The sequence below is a fragment of the Delphinus delphis genome, chromosome 5 (genome assembly GCF_949987515.2).
Source record: "Delphinus delphis chromosome 5, mDelDel1.2, whole genome shotgun sequence".
Classification (NCBI taxonomy): Eukaryota; Metazoa; Chordata; class Mammalia; order Artiodactyla; family Delphinidae; genus Delphinus; species Delphinus delphis.
Genome location: NC_082687.1, coordinates 34,687,469 through 34,714,631, shown reverse-complemented (window position 1 = coordinate 34,714,631; position 27,163 = coordinate 34,687,469). Strand labels below are relative to the sequence as shown.

The 27,163-nt window shown below is 33.8% G+C and overlaps 1 protein-coding gene across 1 annotated transcript in view; it reads left to right on the top strand.

Moving 5' to 3' along the window:
• The window catches only part of TLL1 (tolloid like 1), a 258,470-nt gene that overhangs the window by 117,781 nt on the left and 113,526 nt on the right, over nucleotides 1–27,163 (top strand). The window contains exons 6-8 of the mRNA XM_060011657.1: nucleotides 6,080–6,258; nucleotides 10,938–11,043; nucleotides 18,814–18,938. Of these exons, the coding sequence (XP_059867640.1) occupies nucleotides 6,080–6,258; nucleotides 10,938–11,043; nucleotides 18,814–18,938 (410 nt within the window). The remainder of the gene's footprint in view (nucleotides 1–6,079; nucleotides 6,259–10,937; nucleotides 11,044–18,813; nucleotides 18,939–27,163) is intronic.

Below are 27,163 nucleotides of genomic sequence, written 5' to 3'. Positions count from 1 at the left end.
ATTTGAAGTCCCAACTAATTCTTTATATGTATTTAATATTTTTAAATATTAAGGACCTTTTAAGGTCCAAATCTAGACTGTCCTTCCTTCCTTCTGATTATCTAATAGGAGTGGATATAGCTCAGATTACGTATTTCTAAATATATAATGTATTCAAATCAATACATCTTTTCTTTACCCACCCTTCAATTCTGTAAATACATGCAAAGAACCAATCACTTATTATTTTATTGCTCAAATTCTGTTTGTAACAAATTCATATTTATACTCATTTTCTTTTATTAATTTGGCTCTTTTCAAAGTTTTCGATTTCACTTGTTTTATCCTGCTAAACTATTTTTCCCCATTCACTATCATTCCTTCATGTTTGTTTTTGTGATGTTTTAGTTGCTTGAATGCCTTTACTTTCCTTTTTCATCAGTGGAAATCTTTCACATATTTCATGCTCACCCATTTTTGAGCTGCCTGCAGTGGGACTTTGCTCTACAATAGCTATAATAGCTCCATTTCCACTGTTGGTTCAAATGTCTACCTTCATCAATGATGAGAGCAGGGAGCTTACCTCTGTGTCCCTCATGACACACAGCACATGGCATTATAGGGAGGTGATCAGGAAAGTACCAACAATTTACATGTCAGCTAAAGTACATTTTGTGTAATCCTGAGATTAAAAAATGTAAGAATTCGAAGGGGGTTGAAGAACATGTACTTCATCAATTTAGAGATGTGAAAACTGAAGTTATGACTTTCCCCAAGGTACTTAAATCTGTAGTTACATTCCTGAAATTGGACTCGAGTTTATTTGTGACTGTTATAGTAGTAGTGTCGCATTTTGGTGATTTGTTTTGGTGCTCATTTTCCAGTTCAAAGTTTGCCCTGTATTATTTTTTCAGTGATAGGAAGGATGATACTTTTTATGAAACTTGATCATTGGCCTGCTAATCATTCTAATCATTTTGTGACTTCTAAATTTCATTTGAAATTACCATTATTGGCCACAATTTCATGAAATTATGGTTATTCTTGCTATGATAATGCTGCATCTATATCTCATAAAAATCAATTTAAATTATTAAAGAGTTTGACAGTTGGTATTACACAAAATAGTGAAAGCCATCTGGAATAAGATATATTTTGAGTCAAACATTTAACACTCTATTGGATTTAGTATTGAGTCTTTTCTCCTATAAGAGCTGTGGCATATAATGTATCACATTTAGCAATACCTAGTATAAATATCCATAGAATATGGAGAACCTTTAAGGTGGTGCCATTGATATGGATGACAACATTTATCAGTTCTGTTTCTAGCTTTAATCTAGAAGGCAAATGTGTCTTATTACTCCTTATCATTATCATCACTTTCATTGAGTTTACCCACTAAGTCAGACAACTTGTAGCTCTTGCAATTTTTAAAAATAAAAGCTAAAATAATCTCCATATTTATGGGAGGAATTATTAAATATGGAATCACCTATATCATTTAGAGCATTATATTTCCCATCTTATTCTGCTACAGTCAATTTTTATTCAATAAATATTTATTGGGTGTCTAGTTCCATATCAGGCCTTTGATAGGTGGGAAAATAATAAAATTTTAAAACACAAAAAGTAGAAATCAGACCTTTTTGCCATTTAGCTCTAGTGTATTTCTTATTTTTAAGTTGTATTATAATCGTACATTATGTTTATATATATATCTGTATGCATGTTTTTAGGTATATGATATCTTTGCTTCATCTGCAGTGGACATAAGCTTTAACCCTCATTATTGACAAAAGGTTTGAACTGAGCTATACATAATTTTCAATGAATGTCTATTAGCTTCAGTGGCATTTATTTATTTTACAAGATTATTAATTATAAACAGCAAAATGTGAGACCATTTAATAATAGAAGTTGTTTGATTTTATTCTTTGTAAGTCAGAGATTTATGTAACTGAATTTATTACCTTCATCTATTATATGCTGATTTTTAATGATTACTAAAAAACAATCAAACAAACAAACGTAGAGTTAACTTATTTTCTAGGTTTCATATGCTTTAATTGTATTTAACTTTTGTCAGTTTAATTATTCAGACTGTAATAGTAGTCACTTATTCATCCTTTCCTATTGAATTCTCATTTTGTGCCACTTACTATACTAACTTTGGGGACTATAAAATTGAATGTAAGTTGTTTTCTCTCTGCAAGGATGTTATAGTTAGGCAGAGGAAGTGTGCTAGCCAGGATTCTTGTTCTCAAGCAACAGAGACTGGCTAACTTAAGCAGAAAAAATAGTTTTTTAAAGGAATTTATAGAATTATACTAATAGAAAAAGTGGAGAGCCAGGCTGAAGGAGGAGTCTCCTTGCTGAAGCAAGAGCATGTTGAACCCCTCACCTTGAGCATTTCCACCACTTCTTTGGATGCTTGCTGTTAATTACTAGAGTTAGCCGTGTCCTGCACTTAGGAGATCTGTTCTTTCAATAAGTATTTATTTATTAAAATTTTTGACTTTTTATTTTTCAAAATTTTTCCAGTTTTATTGAGATATAATTGACATACAACATAGTGTTTTAGGTGTATAACATGATGATTTTAGACTTGTACATATTGTGAAGTGATCACCACAATAAGTTTAGTTAATATCCATCATCATACTTAGTTACACGTTTTTTTTTTTCTTGTGATGAGAACTTTTGAGATCTACTCTCTTAGCAACTTTAAAATATATGATATGGTATTAACTTTAGTCACCATGCTGCACATTACAGCCTCAGAAATTGCTTATTGTGTAACTGGAAGTCTGTACATTTTGACCCCCTTTGATCCATTTCACCCACCCTTAGTCCCCACCTCTGGCAACCACCAATATGTCCTCTGTAACTATTGAGTTCTGTTATGTGTCAGACTGTATTCTAGGAGCTAGCATTATAGCATGAGCAAAACAGGTACACTTTCTGCCCACCAAAAGCTTACATTCTAGGTGGGGAGGCAAAAACCCTGCAAAGATAAATGAAATATAAAATGTTTTAATAGACAATAAATTCTAGGACAAAAAGGAAAGTAGTGTAAGTGGGATGGAAGGACATTTGCACAGAACTTGAAAGAGGAGGAAACAAGCCATATGTATATCTGGGAAACAGAGTTTCTGACAGAGAAAATAGACAGTAAAAAGACTCTGAGGGAAGAGTATTTCTGCATGCTCAGGGCACAACAAGGAAACTTCATGGCTCGAGTGGAGTGACAGGGATGATAATAAGAGACAATATCTATATGATAAGATATCTGTGTGTGAAGATTGTGTAAGATCTTATAGTTTTTTTTAATAAGTGATTTAATTTTCCTCTGAGCAAAATAGCGAGACTGTGTCAGTCAGCTTAGGCAATTTATGACGTGGTAACAAACAACTCCCAAATCCCAGGAGCTAGAGCAACAAACACTTACTCCTTACTCTTACTATATATCCGCCACTGGTCAGCTGTAGCTCACTCCAGAGTCGTCACTATGGTGTCCAGTCTGATGGAGAAGCCTCTTTTTGGAACCTTGCAGCTGTAGCAGAAAGAATAGAAACAATATGGTCAACCATATTTGCTCTTAAAGATTCTCTCCAGAAATGACACAGTTTTTGCTCACATGACATTGTCCAGAGCAAGTCACACGACTAAACCCAGCAACAGTAGGGTAGGGATGTATAATTATCTCCTAGAGAGGGGTAATGAATACTTTTGAATATTGACACAATATTGTCATTGGAGAATATTGAGTAAAGAAGTGGAGTAATCTGAGTTTACATTTAAAACATATCTTTATGCTGAGAAAAGACTGCTGTGGGGAGGGCATAAAGCTTACAGGCAACTTTCTTTGTGCGTATAGGTTTTGCTCCACCAATCCGAGGCCAAAGTAGGGAATAGTGGGTTTTGGATTACCTTCTTACTCTCTATGGCTTAGTGAGGCTTCTCTAAAATTGGTAAAATATTTTCTTGAGAGGACAGGTAGGGCTTATAATGGCCAAGCTTTAAAAGCAGCACTCAAATTTGAAACAGAAAATCAAAAGCCATGTACAAGAAAATGGCCTCAAACCTGGATGGAATTAGAAAGAAACTCAGACATGTTAAAACCATGTTTTTATAAACTGTGCATATTAAAAATAAACTGTGCATATTAACCTGTCATTCCATACATAATTGTATGTGCATATATTTAGCTATTTAGTCATTTGAGCATCTAGAATTCTTCCATTCCTGGACCTGTAGTATTTCAGAAATCACACCACCACATTTTTCTTCACAGGACCATTGTAAAAGCCAGTGTGAAATGTATTTTTGCTTTCCATTATGAAACCCCATCTTATTTATTGGAAATTGTTATAGGTAAAATTATGCTAATAAAAGGTGTTTTAGATTAAAAGAATCAACCACATTGCTTGACTATCTCCTGGATTTTGTTTTGCAAAGTAGTTTTTTCTCTGAATATAACCAGCAAAAATGATTCAGTGTGGGTAATTTAGTTGCTGTATAATCCTCAGATATTTCATTTTCATCACTATTGCTTTATGGTAGCAAATATTTCAGTTTAAATCTCTCCAAAATTTGCAAATTTTGAGTTTTGCTACACCTAATACTTTACTATTTCAGTATGTAATAAATAACTATGTATGTATAAATTTAAAAGTCATGGTAAAAAAAATCTACCTGAGAGCAAAAATACAATTCCCTGATTTTTTTCCCTACCAGTTACCTCACTTTTCTTTCTTTTACTGATTTATTAAACTTAATTAACTCTTATAATAGACTCATAAATAATAAGCTGAATTACTTTTTCTAACTGGCATTTAAAGCCTACAGAAATAATTGGAATGAAAAATGTGCTTACTCTGAAAAGTGAAATTAGTGAAATGCATTTTAAAATTTTGGGCAATTAATTTTGGGCAATTTCCTCTTTTAACTTAATAAATTAGAAAAGATGTTCAGTGTCCGGCACATTATGATTCCCATCTATTCAAGACCAGTTATTTACTGCCCTCTATTGCTGTCTAGAGGGGTGGCTCTTAGATAAGCTATTTTAATGTAAACCCTAAATTTTGAAGTTTTAAGTGTAATTTTATTTATAACTATGATTGTAGTTACCATATTATTATACCATTTAAAGCTTATTTTAAAGTGTGTCCGTATGTGTCAACCCTTGCATGTGTGTGCACACTCTCTCATGCACACTGACACACATGCATGTATGCCCACACACACAAAATGAATAAATGGAATATCTATATTTTGGGTAGAAAAGCATCACTGAATATGTATAAATATCAATAAATTGAAGAAAATTTGCAGGAAGATGCTTTGCATGCTTCACATTCTGAAAGTCCAAGAGATTCTTTCAGAAGGTGAAATGGACTATCACACTAAACATTTGCCTGACCATTTGACACAGTCTCATAATTCTACCAGTTGTTGATTTTCCTTCACCAGTCAACCATTAACCCTAGATAATTCACCTTTTGAAACTAACTTTCCTTGATTGACTTCTCTTAAAAGTTCTCTTCTTTAAAAAAATTCTCCCATGAAGAGGAAAAGTAATTCCTTTTTTAATTAACCAACATTTTTCACAAACTTAATTGTTTTTCTCAAAGAGGAAAAATAAACTTTGTTTTTATTTTTAATACTGAAATAATGGATTATTGTTAGATAACCATATTGACAAAGTGGTTACCTAAATGGGTTTTGAGGATAAAAAATTGTATTAGAAATACATGTGAGTTGATGTCTTGAGTTTAACTATATGTATAATAGCCATTAATCATCATCATAAGTATTTTATTTTCTGATTTATCTTCTGAATACTCCTAAAAATTATTTAAGGCACATCTTCTAATATATGAATTAGTACAAAGGCACTTCAATAGATTGTTTGGGGACTTGTACATAAATCTACCAGGATTACTAGAAATTTTTATTAATGAAATATTTATTAATGAAAAACTGTTCTGCCTCTGAATGTGTTGGACTTTACAGTTCATTACAAAAGTTTCACCCTACTGTAATTCACTTAGAATCTCCCTGTCCATCACCATCTGCACTTTCTACTTTATTCCAGATGCTGCTCCTATGTAGGTCGGCGTGGAAATGGACCTCAGGCTATCTCTATTGGCAAGAACTGTGATAAATTTGGAATTGTTGTTCATGAATTGGGCCATGTGATAGGCTTTTGGCATGAACACACACGACCAGATCGAGATAGTCATGTAACTATCATAAGAGAAAACATCCAGCCAGGTGAGAGGCTTCAGAATGTGTTGGGTTTAAGGTTGACTAAATATCTTTTAAATGTATTGTACTATTTAACTTCTTAAAAAATGTGAACTGATTTTGTTGATATTGTAGATCAACATTTTGCTTGATTTAAAAATAGCTGCTATGTTGTTAATTTTTTCCTGCAGATCAAATGATCTTATGCATTTTTTAGGCTTGCTTTTTTTCTTAAGATTTAGCTATTTTATATCCAAACTTCGGTGCTTTCCAAGAATGGGTGTAGGCTATTAAAATATAAATTAATATTAATAAATTTTTAAAAAGTATTTTCTATACTTAATTCTATAATTTACGTTGTTGGCTTTTAAAAAGGGTCCAGGGTTTGCCACAAAATGTGCTGCTGCCATACAAATCTATATTATATCAGGGACAATTTCTGGAGAAAATTCCAGGGAGGTGAGTCATTTCCAGGATAGTCCAAATATTTTCTTGAGATTTCCCCTGAACTACACTAAAGACAAATTCTTAAGAATGTTTTCAATAGTTTCAGTAGTTCAATAGTTAATATATAATTAAAATTTAATTTTCTCCAACAGTTGATGTGTGATAATCACCTCATTTAGTTTTTCATTTGTTTTACCTTTCATAATTCATAAAGATAAGTACATTTCAATTGCCAGAAGAAAAATCCTGTTGTTTAGAATTGTCTTAGAAAGTTGTGTGTATTTCAAGCAGAAGCAAAGCAGAAATGTGTCCTTATTTCCTTATTCATGGCCAGTTTTAAGTTACAAACATTTAATTCCTTAGAATTTCCTGTGATTTACAGCATTGCTCTATTTATTTGTTCATAGCATATTTGCTGCCAGTTATTTATCGAGGCACTATTAGATGTTGGAGATACTTCATGAAAATTACAGAGCTTAGTGTATGTATATCCATGTATACAAATGATTGCAAGCGAGTGAGAATAGTGTTATATTGAGAATACAATCCAGTTCAAGCAAGGTGTGACAAAATGTGCCTTGCGAGTCAAGGGAGACGTCACAAAGGAACTGAAATTTAGAAGTAAAGGGGTTCTAAGTGCCCAGAAGAGTGATGGAATTTCTAACTGGAAAAAAATAAAAGCATCATGATCAAAGCTACAATTACAGATAATTGAATCATTTTTATTTTCCCAAATGGCTGCATGGTAAGTTACAAATGAGAGACTAGTTGGTAATTACCAAGGGAGATTAGATCATAGGGATTTTCTATCTGAAGCTAAGAAATTTAGATTTTATCCTCTAGCTACTGGAGAATAATCAAAGGATTGAAAGCAGAGCAAGTTCAGATTTAAAAAAAGAATTATTTCAGCTGTAGGGATTATTAACTGAGAATGGGGATATGGGGGTGGAGAGGATGAACGTGACATCAGGGAAACCTATTAGAAACTTAAATAAATCGTTTATAAGAGATGACTAAGTCCTCAGTTAGGGTGGTGTAGGCCAAGAAGAAGGAGAGGAATAATCTTTCAAAAATATTTTAAGAGAGACATCATGTGAAAGCAAATCTTCAAGATTTTATTTTTAGGCAACAGGGTGAATGGTGGCACCATCAAATGAACTAAGAAATATGGATAAAGCAACATATTTTTAAGAGGAAGAAAGACAAATAATTTCATTTAGCATATCCTTGAGTTTGAGAAGCCTTTAGATGGTCCAAGTGGAGATATTTAGTAGACAAAGGAAAGGTGAGTCTAGACTTTAAGATATCTAGAGATAGAAATTTGTTAGTGGATTTCACTGTCTAGGAAAATATTGGAGGAAGAAGAAAGTAAGATTGTGGGTAGAATATGGGGAACACCAATATTTAAGCAACATTTTGTAGAATATCTCTCAAAAGATTAAGAAAGTTTGGTCTAAGAAGTAGGAGAAAAATCAATGAATGTGATGTTACAGGGAAGAGATCACTTCAAGAATAAATAAGTAATCTGTAGTGTTGAAAGAGAAGTAAATGACATCTATACTCCCAATATAGAAGACTCTAATGCCTGACCAGCTATCAAGATTCATCTTATACTTTATATCATTGGGAGACAAAGAGAAAATATTTCTGAAAATTACTCCAACTACCAACTAAATGAAAAGTTTTCTATCAACCACAGTTACTAAGTTTCCTCTATTAAGTGGACAAAATAACTTATAAAGGAAGTAACTTCCAAGAATGATTCTTGCTCTTAAAAATAGGACTCTGGTTCAAAATAAATTTATGTAGCTAAAACAAGCAGAAATGTATAAATAGTATGTAAATGTATAATACTTAACACAGTGCTAAACAATTTATGGCTTTTCATATTTTTGAGTCAATATGACTCATAATATTGACTCATATTTTGAGTCAACATTCAATCTAATAGAAAACAACAATTTATTTCATGAGATGTCCTGAGTATTTGGAACTCCATGCACATTTTGTCATACCTTGTTTGGATTCAACGATATTCTCAACATATGATTATTCTCACTTTTCTCACTCACTTGCAGTCATTTGTATGTATGGACAGTTGGCCCTCCGTATTCATAGGGTTTTGTATCCGTGGATTCAACCAACCTCTGAATCGAAATTTCTTATTCATTGTACTAAACCATTTTATATAAGGGACTTAAACATCCACGGATTTTGGTATCCAAGGGCTTGCTGGAACCAGTCCCCTGCAGATACTGAAGGCTGACCATACTATAGCAAGGTAATTCTAGTATGAAAAATTCATATTGGAGAATAATCTTCAGCAAATTTGTGACTTACTTTGGCTCAGAAATTTTAGATCAAGTGTTATTCTAAGGCAACATCTAATAAGTGTGGACTTCAGCTGCATTTATATGCAAAATTAGTGACTATGATAGGAGCCAATTTGGTACAAAGATTGGATTACTTTAATCCACTTTAGAACATGCCTTCAAGAAGGAGGTTGTCATTTTTTAAAAAATTGTTTAGGGAGTTCCACTGGTGCTCTGTATCTCTGATCCTCTTCTCTTCTGTTATGAAATGTCTACTTTTCTTTATTTGGACCAAGTATGGCTGTGTTCTTTTTAACTAGCACAAACCACTATGTCACATACATGGTAACTGCTCAGTTATATACATCAAAATGTATTACTGAAGTTGCTTCATGTTCCACTTTCAGAAATTTTTATGAAACATTTTGCTTTAATTAGAGAGTATACTCACATATTGTGCTTGAAATTTGAAATCTCCAGTGGATTATAGATTAATATTAAAAAATCAGCCCCACAGCTTTATAAAAATCTCACCTTAGAATTGGTTGTACTAAAATATACTTACCATGTTTAATGAAGAAGAGAGTTTTTAGCAGTTACTTCTATCAAAGGTTGAAGATAATGCAGGGTATTTCCCGAGAATAGTTGTAATACAGACAGATAAACCAGAGATTTGTGGAACGTGTATTTTACTATATGGTGTGCTTAGTTCATTGAAAACTATTCATTGTGTGAATTCATTGTAAGGTGGATTGAAACACTTTACTCTGGGACTTGGGTTCTGTAACTTCACGCTGATTGTTTTATCTTTAATGCTCAAGTGAGTATATCAGACTTCCTTATCACATGTAGGAAAGATATTATACTCTGTGGCATCACTCAGTTTTTTTATTGCTTTTTGGGAAATTTTTAATGTAATATTTTTATATTCAGTAGTAATACAGCAGTTGGAATAAAATTGAAATAGTTACATAAGTGTTGTACAATAATAGTTCTTTTTTAAACTCCAGCCTTGAATTTGGAAGCCTAATAACTCAACTTTACACTTTGATGTTTCAAAATGAGCTATAAAAGCAGCCATCTTTGGCTGCTGAAATTGTGAAAAATGAATCACTGAAACCTAAACTCTGGGGAAATACTCTGCCTCTGGAACCATTGATGTAGATCTACACATTTAACACTATGTTATTTTCAAATTTCAAGAAATAATATTACAATACAGATACAAACAGGCAGTTGAGAAATCTATTAACATGAAGATGTCCAGAAGTTAAAATAGCAGTCGTGAAAAGTAAAAAATGAAAAAGTATGTTCTGAAACATATTCTTTTGACCAAAAAAGCCCTCCAAGTAGAGCCTCATTTTCACCAAAGAGAATCTTGTTTCAGTTGCTGTGGTTTTATCTTTAGTGACAAAGTCACATAGCAAACACCTGCAATGTTCTGTGTACATACAAATATAATTTTTATATTTTTTCCAGTGTTTCATAGAATCTAACACAAATAGGAAGTTGGGTTTTTTTTTTTTGGTCTTGGCAAATATAGTCATAAGAGAGAGGTGGGAGACTTATTAAGTAAAAATGTAACTTTTTATAATCACAATATTGTTAAAAAAAAAACCCAGTAGTTTTAAAGAAACAAATATTTAGAGACGGTAAAAGAGTATACAAAGAAAACAAATCCAAAGCATGATTTTGGTAATCTATCTTTTTGCCAAAATTAACTTATTAATTAAATTCAATATTACTCTTTCAGGATGATATTCAAGTGCAAGCATTGGCACTGGATGTACCCTTTTGCGAGTACCTGAGTGTTAGTGTTTAAATACAACGTCGTGAAGATCAGCGATCGGCATTTGGTAGAGAGCAGATAGAGGCAGGAAGGGCTCTTCTGTTCTCTTTTCTGTCTGTTAAGAGGCTTCTGAAATGCTTTCTGTGCCTAATTCTTAGGTCAAGAGTACAATTTTCTGAAGATGGAGCCTGGAGAAGTGAACTCGCTTGGAGAAAGATATGATTTTGACAGTATCATGCACTATGCCAGGAACACCTTCTCAAGGTTGGAGTCTCAGGTTATACCTTTTGACTTCTAATTCCTTTCCTCTGTGTGGCTCCTCACAAAACTAGGCTTAACATTAGAACTAGAATCACTTTCAAATATCGCTGTCATAAAGTACAAAATATACTTGATTGGTGTTTATAGCCAACAACAGGCATTTGAGATTTTAAAAACACATTTTCACATTTCCTATCAAATAAATAGATTCTAAGTAAAAATTAAAATTTTTCGAATTATTTAATATTCTTAAATCTTAAAAAAGTTCAATTAAAATGATTATCAAACCAATCTGCATGTTAAATTGGCAAAGCACTATTAATGAAAATTAGGCATTTCAAGTCAAATAGCAAGCTCAGTTGTTGAGTTGGAATGTTATACTCCCATGTGACTTGTCTTTTTATTGTGTATTTTCTGTTGCTCAAGTACTAATTTCACTTGAAATATGCTATAGTAAAATAATTCTCAGAGAACATTTTAGGAAGATATTTTACTTCATATACTTTCCAGTTATTAACCTTAAAATTATTTCATTAGTGACTGAATGCTAATTTTTAAGAGTGTAATAAATTTGGGTTTTGATCTATTTCACTCTAAACAAGATGTCATCAAGGCAATGGTTTCCAGGTAAGGAATCTGAAACTGTTAAAACCACTGAAGTCATATCTTTTTCCCATTTTATACCCATTTTACAGTCATATCCATTCCACTCATTCTTTTCTGATCACCATGCCCATTTCACAATTCATTAATGTCTATGTTTAAAGGAAGGGTCAGGAAGAAGACAGTAAATTCAAGTTAATTCCCTGTTTTTAAAAAAAATGTGTGGTAATAAGTAGAGAAGGGTGTAAACAAATTCTTAACACTTGGATAAATATTTAAATTATGCTTCTTTACGACCAAACTTTATTATTAACATAATTGTTAACTGTATTTTAAAAATCATTTTATTCTGAAGTATATAATCGTTCAAATATAATGACTACCCAAATACTTATTGTTTTTTGAATTGAATTGAAGTTTTAGCAGAAATACATCCATAAACTTGGCCTGAAATTAATCTTAAAGAATTGTAAAGCTTTGTTTTCATGCTTGGAATTGAGTTTTATTTAGAAACATGTGAAAAATGAGGATTGGGGTACCAGTTTAGCCAAAGTGCTTCTCTTATACTGTTGAGTTATATTAGTTAGAAATAAACTGAGTTTAGATTCTTTGGAATAGAGCAGGTACTGGAGAATGGAAAAGGTAATTTATTATTTCTGTCCCTGGTAGACAATGAACCTATACCAAAGTTTGAAACATACATTTTCCCTTCTTCTGTACTCCTTTCATGTCTTTAAATTGTTGCTTTTCCATAAACCACGAGGTTCTTGCAATTTATCACCCCCTACACCTAACTTTGGAGTTGCATGACAACTAGCCTTGAAATATTATTTTCTCTTATTGTTTCAAAATTTACCTATTCACTTTTCCCAAATAAACTTATATTCCTATAGTGAAAGTAACTGTATCTACCTGTTAGAAGAATTGATCCAATTCACATTATTTTTTTTTCTGAATTTCATGAGAGGAAACATTTCACACAGCTCTCAGCCACCACCTCCAAAGTATTTGATTTTTTTTATTATTGTGGTAAAGAAACCTCAATATCAAATATACTGTATCATCTAATTTTAAGTGTACAATTTAGTAGTATTAAGTACATTCACATTGTTGTGAAACAGATGTCCAGAAACTTTTCATCTTGAAAAACTGAAACCCTATACCCATTAAACAAAAACTCTCCTCTCTCCCCCCGCCCCACTGCCAGCCTCTGGACCACCTTTCCACTTTCTGTGTCTATGAATTTGGCTACTTTAGATACCAAGTAGAATCACACAGTATTTGTCTTTTTGTGACTGGTTTATTTCACCTAGCATAAAATTCTTTAGGTTCATCTATGTTGTAGCATGTAACAGAATTTCCTTCCTTTTTAAGGCTGAATAATAGTCCATTGGATGCATATACCACATTTTGTTTATTCATTCATTTGTTGATGGACATCTGAGTTGCTTTCACCTCTTGGCTACTGTGAATAGTGCTGCCATGAACATGGGTATGCAAATATCTCTTCCAGATCCTGTTTTCCATTCTTTTGGATATATACACAGAAGTAAGTGGGATTGCTGAACTATATGTTTAATTTTTTGAAGAACCTCCATAATTCTTTTCTTAGATGCTGCACTATTTCACAATCCCATCAACAGTGCATAAGTGTTCCAATTTCTCCATATCCTCACCAACATGTGTTCTTTTCTGTTTTGTTTTTTAATTTTTTGATAGTAGCCATCCTAATGGGTATGATGTGATGTCTCATTATGGTTTTGATTTGCATTTCTCTGATAATTAGTGATGTTGAGCATATTTTTATATGCTTGGCCATCAATGTCACCAATCACTAGAGAAATGCAAATCAAAACTACAATGAGGTATCACCTCACACCAGTCAGAATGGCCATCGTCAAAAAATCTACAAACAGGGCTTCCCTGGTGGCTCAGTAGTTAAGGATCCGCCTACCAATGCAGGAGACATGGATTCGAGCCCTGGTCCGGGAAGATCCCACATGCCACAGAGCAGCCAAGCCCGTGCACCACAACTACTGAGGCTGCACTCTAGAGCCCATGAGCCACAACTACTGAGCCCGTGTGCCACAACTACTGAAGCCCACACACCTAGAGCCCATGCTCCCAACAAGAGAAGCCACCACAATGAGAAGCCTGTGCACCACAATGAAGAGTAGCCCCCACTCGCAGCAACCAGAGAAAAGCCCACATGCAGCAACGAAGACCCAATGCAGCCAGACATAAAATAAATAAAATAAAACAAATAAATTTATTTATTTTTTAAATCTACAAACAATAAATGCTGGAGAGCGTGTGGAGAAATGGGAACCCTCTTGCACTGTTGCTGGGAATGAAATTTGATGCAACCACTATGGAGAACAGTATGAGGTTCCTTAAAAAACTAAAAGTAGAACTACCATATGACCCAGCAATCCCACTACTGGGCATATACTCAGAGAAAATCATAATTCAAAAAGGCACGTGCACCCCAGTGTTCATTGCAGCACTATTTACAGTAGACAGGACATGGAAGTAACCTAAATGTCCATCAACGGAGGAATGGATAAAGAAGATGTGATACATATATACAATGGAATATTACTCAACCATAAAAAGGAAAGAAATTGGGTCATATGTAGAGATGTTGATGGACCTAGAGACTGTCATACAGAGTGAGGTAAGTCAGAAAGAGAAAAACAAATATTGTATATTAACGCATATACATGGAATCTTAAAAAAATGGTGTAGATGATCTTATTTGCGAAGCAGAAATAGATACACGGACGTAGAGAACAAACATATAGATACCAAGGGAGAAGGAGGAGGGTATGATGAATTGGAAGATGAGGATTGACATATATACACTATTGATACTATGTATAAAGTAGATAACAAATGAGAACCTACTGTGTAGCACAGGGAACTCTACTCAGTGCTCTGCGGTGACCTAAATGGGAAGGAAATCCAAAAAAGAGGGGATGTATGTATATGTATAGTTGATTCACTTTACTGTACAGTAGAAACTAACACAACATTGTAAAGCAACTATACTCCAATAAATATTAGAAAAAAATGAAAAAATCTCCATTCAAAACTTCTGCATATTTTTAAATCAGATTACTCCATTTTTCTATTGTTGAACTGTAGAATTTCTTTGTATATTCTGGTCTCTTATCAGATATATATATCTTACAAATATTTTCTCTCCTTTTCACTTGATTGTTTCCTTTGCTGTGCACAAGATTTTTAATTAAAAGCCTAGTCCCACTTACCTGTTTTTGCTTTTGTTGCCTATGCTTTTGGTGTCATATCCAAGAAATCATTGCCATATTCAATGTCATGAAGCTTTTCCCCTATGTTTTCTCCTAAGAGTTTTATAATTTGGGATCTTATGTTCAGGTCTTTAATCTCCTTTGAGTTATTTTTATATATGGCTTTGATAAGGGTCTAACTTTGTTCTTTTGCACATGGATATCCAGTTTTCCCAACATCATTTGTTGTAAAGATTATATTTTCCCCATTGAGTCAATACCTTTAACACCATTGTTAAAGGTCATTATATACACTAGGGTGTATTTTATTCCTGTTCAATTCCATTGTTCTATAGGTCTGTCTTTATGCCAATATCACACTGTTTTAGTTACTTAACGTTTGTAATATGTTTTGAAATCTGAAAGCATGAGTCCTCCACCTTTGTTCTTTTTTTTCAAAATATGTTTGGCTATTCAAGGTCCTAAGAGAGTACACATGAATTTTAGAACTGTTATTTTGTTGTATTTCCACAATAAATGCCATTTTGGTTTTGATAGGGATTATGTTGATTGTTTTGAGTAATGTGAACATCTTAACAAATAAAGTCATCCGATCCATAAATATAGAATGTTTTTCCATTTGTTTGTGTCTTCTTTAATTTCTTTCAGTGATGTTTTGTAATTTTCAGTGTGTAAGTCTTTTGCTTCCTTGGTTAAATTTATTCCCAAGTATTTTATTCTTTTTGATGCTATTTTAAATGGAATTGTTTTCTTAATTTCCTTTTCAGGTTGTTCACTGTTATTGTATAGAAATGCAACTGATTTTTGAGTGTTGATTTTGTATCCTGCAACTTTGCTGAATTCATTTATCAGTTCTGATAGTTTTTGGGTGGACTCACTAGGATTTTATACATATAAGATTGTGTTATCTGCAAACAGAGATCACTTTACTTCTTTCTTTTCAACATGTATACCTTTTGACTCTTTGTCTTGCCTAATTTCTCTGACTAGGACTTTCAATACTATGTGAATGAAAATGGTGAGAGCAAACATCCTTGCCATCTTCCCGATCTTAGATGAAAAGTTTTCAGTTTTTCATTGAGCGTGATGTTATCTGTAGGTTTTTCATATATGACCTTTTATGTTGAGATAGTTCCCTTCTATTACTAGTTTGTTGAGTGCTTTTATCATGAAAGTGTGTTGAATTTTGTCAAATGCTTTTTCTGCATCAATTAGATGAACATGTGGGTTTTGCCCTTCATGTTGTTAATGTATTTGAAGTTTTATAGTTTCTTCTATTCTGAACCCAGATTGTCTATAAAAGTTTTAGTTGTTTTCATCAGTATTTCCCATGAGCAGATTTAGGTACTTACTGTGGGAAGAACAGGGCTGCATATAGGGGGCTTTATATGCATAGATAATTTGTAATGTACATGCTTGCAAACTGGAACTGCCCGTTTCTAATAAGAGAATTGTAAAATTTTATGAAGTTTTATGAAAAGCACAGTTAATTCACTCTTCTAATGTAGGTAAAACAAATGAAGATTAGTAAGTGACCCCATCTATGTTCTGTCTGAAAGAATGTTCAGGAAGAGCCTACATTGCTTAATGGCCTGGTTGTGGAAGGAGAGAATTGTTAACTTTCTGACCACGAAGAAAGATCAAAAGAATGGGTGACTGACACCCATACAAATGGAAGGCAGATTACCTCCATAGGTTAAATGAGCCAAAATTCATCATTCTATCCCCTGAGTTTGAATATATCTTCTACAAGATGTCCTTGACCTTTTAAAATTGAATCATTTTTTTTGAAAACTGGAAAAAACAAAATTTTTCAAAAACTATGGGTTTTTTTTTTCGAAATAGGAATAGAAAATAATGAATACTCCATTAGTACTGAAGTACTGCAGAAGTTGTAACACTTCACTAATTTGGACTTACCTACTTAATGTATCTGTTGATTTGTGCAGCAAAGTTGAAGAATAACTTTTCTTGGTGCTACCCTATAGCTCAACATCCCCTTCAGTTGCACTGGCCTAGCTGGAGTTGTATTTTATTAAGTGTGTGCAAGCTCTCACTTTTGATGATTAGTTCCCCCTCCCTACCTTCATCTCAGGTAGTATACATATTGAGTTTTGTAGAGACTTAGATTTTGTTTTAAAAGATTTCCAGTATCTATTTGAGTTATCTGGGTTTTATCTAAAGATCACCACTCCTACCTAGAAGCTAGGGAGGTAAGTCATAAGTTACTTATAGATCATGTCACACCTCTGTTTACCATCATCCACATATTAAGAGTTTTCCTCAGGTTAAAAGTTAAACTTTGACACTCAAACAAAGCATCCTCCCATCTCAGGGTTGCTGTATTTCTTAAAGTTCTTTCTGTCTGTGACTCTCTAGTCCCAGTTAACCACATTTACCTCGCCTTCACTTCCTTGATGTTTGGCTAAAATGTCGACTTCCAAGTGAGCTTTTCTTTGATCACTCTTTTTAAAAGCTATCCCATCAGTGGATAATCAATATCCATCTTCTCTTCCTTATTTTTCTCCAAGGTATCTGTCACTATCTCAGTTAACAATCTTTGTTAAAGTCTTTCTCCCTCCATTAGAATGTGAGAATCTTAAGGGGAGGAATTTTTGTTTCTTTTATTTACTGCTATAAATCCAGGTCTATAGGTCTATAACAATGCTCAGTAAATTTTTTTTTTTTTTTTGGCCACGCCACACGGCATGCAGGATCTTAGTTCCCTGACCAAGGATCAAACCCCTACCCCCTGCAGTAGAAGCGTGGAGTCCTAACCACTAGACCACCAGGGAATTCCCAGTAAATATTTCTTAAAGGAAGAAAAAGTAGAGCTAAAATATTGTTCTTGTAACCTGCAGTTTAAATACAATTTTTCATTTAAAATTTTTGGAAAGAACCTGTCCCATCATTCATCCCGGTTTCAAAGTTTGTTTGTTTTTTTAATAATTATATTTCTTAATTTAAAATACTTTTATAAAAAGTGTCTCTTTTTATACAATATTTCCTCACCATTTAGAATAGTCTCTCAATCCATTTAACTTTTAAGCTCAGTTACTTTCTTTAGAGCTACAAATGTTAATATTCATTGCAAAATTAGACTGTATCTTTAGTTTACTATATTCACAATTTTTAGTCATGCACAGCAAGTTTGTATCACAACCTTGGGTGTGAAAAAGCTCAGTATCTGTAGCTTAGCATTATTAGTGCATTGCTTAGTTGTTTTTTTTTTTTTTTTTTTTTTGCTTATAAATTTTACCATGAAGTTTTTACACATATAGTGTATAGTATATGTGTGTGTTTGTATTTATGTGTGTGTGACAAAATTATTTTGCTTTAAACTTACTAAAATTTGACACTCTTTGTTTTTCCTTGTTCTTGTAACATATACTGTGATAATTTGACTTCAAAAAATACTTAGGTTAAATTAGTAGTTTAATTTAAAAATATTAACATACTTGTTTTGTTTGACTTTTACAAGTTTAGTAATCTAAAAAATATTTATTATAAGCTGTTCTTAAGAAAATAGATCTCTATGAGGAAGAATTGTTTGACAACTTGGTAATTTAAGTGTTTTTAGATCTTGAGCTACCAAAACAAGAACCACAGTGTACTTGATACGGACTATATAGAATTTTAGATTTTAAAAAACAAATTATATACATTTTTAAGGAAAAAGTGAATGCCATCACTGACTTTATATTAGCCATACACATTTAACACACAATTTTCTTCTACTTTGATGAAAGTGTTTTGAAGGTCTGACACACTCTTTAAATCTTAACACTGATATATTTCTCCTTTGATTGGTTTGAGTTTGAAAAAACAACATATTTGTAAGGAATATATGTGTTTTAATGTGGTGACTTATGTGTGACTTGCTTCTGACTTTTTTCAGGGGGATGTTTCTGGATACCATTCTCCCCTCACGTGATGATAATGGCATACGTCCAGCAATTGGTCAGCGAACCCGTTTAAGCAAAGGAGATATTGCACAGGCAAGAAAGCTGTACAGATGTCCAGGTATTGCACCACCCAAACTCAGAAGCATAATTGTGTCTGATAGTGCTCTTACAGATGAATAAGCCACAATTTTTTTTTTTTTTTTCGGTACGCGGGCCTCTCACTGTTGTGGCCTCTCCCGTTGCGGAGCACAGGCTCTGGACGCGCAGGCTCAGCGGCCATGGCTCACGGGCCCAGACTCTGCGGCACGTGGGATCTTCCCGGACCGGGACACGAACCCGTGTCCCCTGCATCGGCAGGCGGACTGTCAACCACTTAAAGGAAGGTCTTAATAACAATGTACCAAGAAAACACTAATGCCTTACTGGTCCAAGAAAGAAAAGATTCTGCTTCCAAACTGGAAATACTTATTACTCTATGCACCTCCTATATACTCAAAATTCTTGAAATAGCTTATATCAAAGATACATGCTTGGGCTTCCCTGGTGGCACAGTGGTTGAGAGTCTGCCTGCCGATGCAGGGGACAAGGGTTCGTGTCCCGTTCCGGGAGAATCCCCCATGCCGCGGAGCGGCTGGTCACGTGAGCCATGGCCACTGGGCCTGCAAGTCCAGAGTCTGTGCTCCGCAACGGGAGAGGCCACAGCAGTGAGAGGCCCATGTACGACACACACACAAACAATAAAAGATACATGCTTAACACAGCTTTTCCCAAATTTTTTTGTTTATGGAAACTAATACCTATGGAATTCGCTTTTTGTTCCAGATACTAAGATCACAAGTGGTAAAATAACTAATAAAGTTTTTTTTTTTTTTTTTTGGTACACAGGCCACTCTTGTGGCCTCTCCTATTGCGGACCACAGGCTCGGGACACACAGGCTCAGTGGCCATGGCTCACGGGCCCAGCCGCTCTGCGGCATGTGGGATCTTCCCAGACTGGGGCACGAACCCACATCCTCTGCATCGGCAGGCGGACTCTCAACCACTGCGCCACCAGGGAATCCCACTAATAAAGTTTTAACTGGCTGCTATTCTGATAATTTGTGCATACATTCAGAGATAAGATGGGTATATTAATCATTGAAGTTTTGCATAGGCTTTGCTTAAATTTTATTTATATATATATTTAATTATTGGGAAGTTATATTAACTAAGTTTACTGTGATTATTGGTCCCAGTCCAGGAAACTTTCTTTGTAGAGTACAAGAGAGGGCTAGCTGATTCATTAACAAGTGTAATATTTGCTCATTAACATATAGAAATGTCTTCATGGGGCAGAGAATGGTCTTGTCTTCCCTTTATCCCGGTAATCAGCAATCTGCTTGTGAAAGAGATCCTCTCTGGGGTGTGTGAGTGGTGGTGCATCTTCTTCTCTTCATAAATGATTCATTTGTTCTCTTGTTCTCTCTCTTTTGGGGGGGCCTTCTTTTTCTTGTGACTCTCATTTTCTAAATGTATTCTTCTCTACTTGGATCTAATTTTAGGATTACTTTCTTTTTTAATTTCTAAACTCCTGAAGCTGAACTCTTCTTCTAATACAGTCTCTTGTCTTTATTTGCATTTTCTCTTGATATAGTTTTTCTGTGGTCCCATGAACTTTTGGCTTATAACTACTTCATACTTATGTCAACTGTCAAACATAATATTCTCTCAGTAAATCTTCTTTAATTAAATGTCAAGTAACATAATAAAACTAGGAAAAAATAAAGTAAATTAATATCTAAAAATAAAGGAGCTTCTGAGGATTAGAATGTTCATTATTATATAAAAGTGTATGTGTATTCACACATGAACCCACATACAAATCTATGTTTACAAATTTAAAAGTGTTGTTAAACATACAGTATATCCACGTCTATGGATGCACATCTGTGTGGTTGTAGGGATGTAGGACCAGTTTCAGTGTTCATGGAATTCGAATACTAGAAACTTTCTAAACACTCGTACATTAAATTTATTTTTTAATTAATATGAGGTTCTTTTTAGTTACCTAAAATATTAATCTCTTTAATTCCTTATATAATGCTCTGAGATTCCAGCCAGAATACTCTTGATATGTGTGCTTATGTACAATTCTTGGCTAAAATATATTGCCAACAAGCAAAAAGAATTTAGCTATTTTCCCACTTGTTCATGGACCCATTTATTCTTCTCCCATAAAACATTCCTTAGTTCAGTTGATGGTACCACACATAGATCTTCCCAAACCACAACCTGGAGGGCATCCTTACTTACTTCCTCCTTTTGCCTCACTTCCCACAACTAGTCAGTCCTGCTGCCTTCTTGGTATCGATCTCACGTTCTTGAAGTGAATCCCCTATCCTAGGGATCCTCATCTTTTGTCTGGATTGCTTCAATGCTTCCTAAGTAAGCTCTTCCCTCCATCCTTACATCTCTTTAGTTCTCTGGCCACACTGCTGTTCAAGTGACTTTTCAATATGTAAATTTTATTCTGCTTATTTTAGGATAAAGGCTGATTTCCTTCTCAATGTCTCCTTCAAGATTTTCCCCTGTCTCTTCCCCCAGGCTCTTCTCTAGGTATTTCCCTTACAACCTAGTTTCTCACCTCTACTTCATTCAGCCCCTGACACTACAGTAAGCTTGCCTCTTGCTTCTTCCTCCAGCCAGAAAACTCTTAACTGCCTCCTGGCTAAATCCTAACTCATATTCAGAATTTGGCTCCTTTGTAACCTCCTACTTAAAAACCCACTGGTCTCCCAGGAATCCCATGTTGCTAAATACTTTATTTGATTCTGGCCTTATGTCTTACTCCTATAATCATCAATTTACTTGTCATTTCCCACATTAGAGTATAATTAGAGTATAATCTTTAGGATTGGAGTTAGGCTTTTTCCTCAGGGTATTCTGAATCAGATATAAGTTAGGTGCTCAATAAGTAGTTGTTGTATGAATGAAATAGTTGCTTTAATATGGGAAAAGTACTGCACCAGATATTATAGCCACAGAGAAGGAAGCACAGATTATACACACAAATAGCCAATTATCTGTGGGATTATACAGACAATATTACTTGTTGAGGAAGTAAATCTCATCAGTAAAGGATGCTAAAGCAGTTCTGAGAGGGGTGCCTAAACTGAGCTGCACCCTGGAATGAGGAAGGCTTCTTGGAGTTGGTATTTGTGCTTCATCTTCAAAGATGATTCAAACTTGGCTAGGGAGTTACTATTGAAATAGATTTTAAAATATTTCAGTAATTAATCTCACCATTATGGCTCAGATGACTTGGGATTTCTTTTAACATTCCTTATCTTAAAATAATTTTAAATCTAAATTTTATTTATTACATATAAAAGTTTAAGAGAGGGCTTCCCTGCTGGCGCAGTGGTTGAGAGTCCGCCTGCCGATGCAGGGGACACGGGTTCGTGCCCTGGTCCAGGAAGATCTCACATGCCGCGGAGCGGCTGCGCCCGTGAGCCGTGGCCGCTGAGCCTGCGCGTCCGGAGCCTGTGCTCTGCAACGGGAGAGGCCACAACAGTGAGAGGCCCGCGTACCGCAAAAAAAAAAAAAAAAAAAAAAAAGTTTAAGGGAGCCATGGATGTATGAAAAAGTTAACTAGGTAGTGCTAAGTTGATTAGATATAGTTTTATTTCTTCCCCTACTCTAGAGTTTATCAAGATTTTTGGGGAAGAGATTTATATAATACATTATAGTCTGTTTTATTTAGAGTTAGTAACATTATAAATGTGTTCTTATAAAAAAAATGGAAAAAGGATTCTCAATCTTTGATATATGGTGGATGTTGCAGACATTTGCTTGGGAAAATATCTGTAGATGTAAATACAATCAGCAGTATATTTAACCATATTGTTAATAACACAAGAATTTGTAATAATTTCTCAGCCACACACAATCAAAGTAGCATTTATACAATTCAAACACAATTTTCTGTCTTGGAAGAGGTAAGTTACACTAGAATCATGTGATGCAAAAGTGAGATGGATCATAGAATAAAGAACTTTTTATTATTAGCTATTTTTTAACTTTGGTGAAACACACATAACATTAGACCTGTCCTATTAACAAATTTCTAATTGCACAATACAGTCCTGTTAACTATATACACATTGCTTTACAGCAGATCTCTAGAACTTTTCCAGCTTGCATGACTGAAACTGAAACTCTACACCTATTGAACAGCATCTCCCTGTTCCTGTCCTCCCAAACTCTGGCAACCACCATTTTACTTTCCACCTCTTTGAGTCTAACTACTTTAGAAACCTGCAGTATTTGTCCTTCTGTGTGTGACTGGCTTATTGCACTTAGAATAGTGTCCTCAGGGTTTATCCATGTTGTTAGCACATGACAGATTTCTTTCTGTTTTAAGGCTGAATAATATTCCATTGTATGTATATACCACATTTTCTTTATTCATTCATCCAGTGATGGACATTTAGTTTGTTTCTATCTCTCGGCTACTCTGAATAATGCTTCAGTGAATATGTGAGTGTATGTATTTCTTCAAGATTCTGTTTTCAGTTCTTTTGCATCAATATCCAGAAGTAGAATTGCTGGATAATTTGGTAGTTCTATTTATAATAGCTGAGGAAACTCATACTGTTTTCCACAGTGACTGCACCATTTTAATTTCCTACCAACAGTTAAAGTGGTTCCAATTTCTCCACATCCTCACCAGCACTTGTTATTTCCTGTTTTTTGATAATGGCCATCTTAACAGGTGTGAGGTGATATCTCATTGTGGTTTTGATTTGCATTCCCCTGATGATTAGTGATGTTGAGCATTTTTTTCATGTATCTATTGGTCATTTGTATGTCTTCTTTGAACTGTCTATTCAAGTCCTTTGCCCATTTTAAAATTTGGTTATTTGGGGTCTGTTGTTCTTTGTTTGTTTTTTCGCTATTGAGTTGTAAGAGTTCCTTATATATTTTGGATAGTAACCCCTTATGAGATGCATGATTTGCATATGTTTTCTTCCATTCCGAAGATTGCTTTTCACTCTATTGATTGTTTCCTTCACTGCACAGAAGCTTTTTAGTTTGATGTAGTCCCCCTTGTCTATTTTTGCTTTTAAAGCCTGTACTTTTAGTGCCAATATCTGAGCAATCATTGCCAAGATCACAGTTATGGAACTTTTCACATATGTTTTTTCTTCTAGGAATTTTACAATTTTGGGTCTTCCTTTTAACTCTTTAATCCACTTTGAGTTGATTTTTGTGTATAACGAAAGAAAAGGGTCCAATTTCATTCTTTTGTATGTGTATATCTAATTTCCCCAACACCATTTATGCAAGAGGCTATCCTTTCCATGTTGTATAGTCTTGGCACCCTTGCTGAAGATCCCATTTTACTGTTTAGGTGTGGGTTTATTTTTGGCTCTTTATTCTGTCCCATTGGTCTATAAGTCTCTCTTATGCCAGTACCATATTCTTAATTACTGTAGATTTGTAATATGTTTTGAAGTCAAGAAGTGTGAGGCTTCCAGCTTTGTTCTTTTTTCTCAAGGTTGTTTTGGCTATTTAGGGTTTGTGGTTCTATATGAATTTTAAAACACTTCTCCCCATTTCTGCAAAAAATGCCACTGGGAATTCGATAGGGAGTGCACTTAATCTGTAGATTGCTTTGGGTAGTAAGGATAACATTTTAACAATATTAAGTCTTCCAATCCATGAACACATTTCTTTGTCTCTTTAAATTTCTTTCAGCAATGTTTTGTAGTTTTCACCTTACATATCTTTTGACTTATTGGTTAAGCTTATTCCTAAATATTTTATTCTTTTTGGTGTTCTTATAAATGGGGTTGTTTTCTTAATTTCCTTTTCATATTGTTTGTTGTTAGTTTATGCAACTGATTTTGTGAGTTGATTTTGTATTCTGTAATTTTGTTGAGTATTTTTTATTACCTCTAACAGTATTTTTTTTTGTCTGTGGAATCTTTATAATTTTGCACATATAAGATCATGACATCTGCCTAGAGAGATAGAAGTTTAACTTATGAATTATGTTTCATTTTAGAGTAATTTTGATTAGGAGAGTGATAATAATTTGCCTTTGTATATTTCTTTATGCCTTTTTTCTCTTAAATAAGACTGCATTTTGTAGCTCAAAGATATATTCTAACAATTAAGCGCACAGTCTTCCTACCTGTGTCAGAGGTATCTAAGGGTTAAAAAGAGAACTTTGGGCATCACAATACTTGACTCCTACAAAACAACTTTATGAAGTACATATTAATAAGATAGCCACTTTACAGAAGAGAAAACTGAAGTTGAAGGTTTTGAGACTTGCTTGTATGACATAATTAACAAGGGGTAATGCCATGACTCAACTTCTCTTTTCTCATCCACATAGCTTTCTGAGTAAATGGACAGACTATGTATTTAACTTAGTAGTACCATCTTTCCCTTGCTAATTTTCCTTTAGTTTTTTAATATTAAAGTTTTTTTATATATCTTCGCATGAATCAACAAATGGCCAGGAAAATTGATGAAATTTTCTGAAATAGTGATCATGTAGCCTGGGACAGCCACACTTATTGAAGAAAATGCACAAATGATTATCACAACTTGACAATATTGTTTGTACTTCTTGAATTATAAGCAGGTGCTATATAATAGATTTACTTAATTTTTGAATTATATTCTGTATTTTACATTTTAGAGAGTTTTTTATCTTTTTTATCAGAACCATAGTGTTTGTTTACATTTATGAGTCAAATATATTTAATTTTTTAAATTCCACTTTAGGAAATCCAGTACCAGCATTCTATGTGGCTTAGTGGACTTTTCAATTATTTCAAAATTTATTTCTAAACTACTGTAAATTGCAGCTTTTTTTCTTTGAAACACACTCAATTCCCAAATGACTATTTAGCATCTAAACTGATCCTAGTTAGAAGCACATTGTTTGCATTAATAAATCTTAACCCTTTTTCTAAGGGTTCTTGTAATGTCACATTTACCAGTATCCTTAAATGATTCTTGGAAAGGGCTGATTATATATTTTTTACCTTGAGCATTTTTGTTTCATTCTGAAGTTGCTTTTATCTGCCTATTCATCAGAATAAACACTGCTTGCTCTTACTTTAAATTTATTTTGTTGTGCAAACATAATATCTGTGTTTCTAAATAAACATTTATATCTTATCAGACTGTTTTTACAGCTCTATTTTATGTTTTCAAAGCCATCATCTTTGTTTCTTCATTTAAATCAAGATATGCAGAACCATTTATAATTAATTGATTTGATGACACAAGAGTTCACTTGCTGGGAGCTATGCTTCTATAATATGGTAGTATATCAGTTTTTATTTCAGTCTCCTTCAGAGGGAAGGAGCTGTTCTTTCTAATTGTTGAGTGAAGGTTATAAACATGTTTATATAAATCTTTATATAAACTGGCTACAGTATAGGAATTATTCTTGAATTAAGGATACTTAAAGCAGCCTAGGTTCATGTGGCTCATACCATGTCTTGCAAAAACAACAAGGAAATCTATTATAGAATGCTTCTAACTACAAACCTTGGCTGAAACAGAGTTAATTGTGCTCTGTTCTTGCCTTTGTTGAAATGGCCTATAGATATCAATCACACAGATCTTGAGGCTGTGTAGCTGATTATTATTTGCTATTTCAGATGACTGGTAATCACTTCCAAGAAATTAGAAAGGCTTAGTAAGAGGAAAATATAATTGCTTTTCCAGTAATTTCTACTTATGATTGACAGAAAACAGAGAATAAATAAATGTCTACATCTTATTTAAAAATTTGTGTCTTCCGTGATGTTTTTATCTTTCAATTTTTTTCCAGTTTATTTTGAAAAAAAATTTTCATTGTGCTTGACATTTTGGCACCTCTTATTGATTATTTATTCATTATTATTTAAGATTTCTTTTTTCAACCTTGATATGGTATTCATTATTGAAATTAACCTCACTCTATACCAAATATACTAATGGAATATTTCGTATGGTCCCAGAGCCACATCAACTAGGTATTCACTGGCCTGAAGCTAAATATGGGTGACGTATAAGTTGGCTACTGGCTTCTTGAGAATGAATGAGAAAGGTTTCCATGAGGAAGAACTTTGTGGTTCTTCAGGTTATTTATCTCATTATCTTGTTATATGGTTAGCTATAGTAATCTGATTAAGTATACTGAAATTCTAGTAAGAAAGAATTAAGTAAGAAAGAGAAATTACTTAGAAAGGAAAATTGTTTTATAAAATACAAATATATATTCTTGTCTAACACCAAAAGACTGGAGATTTTATTTATGAGTCCAATGTCTTTCATAAAAATTAGAGAAAAATC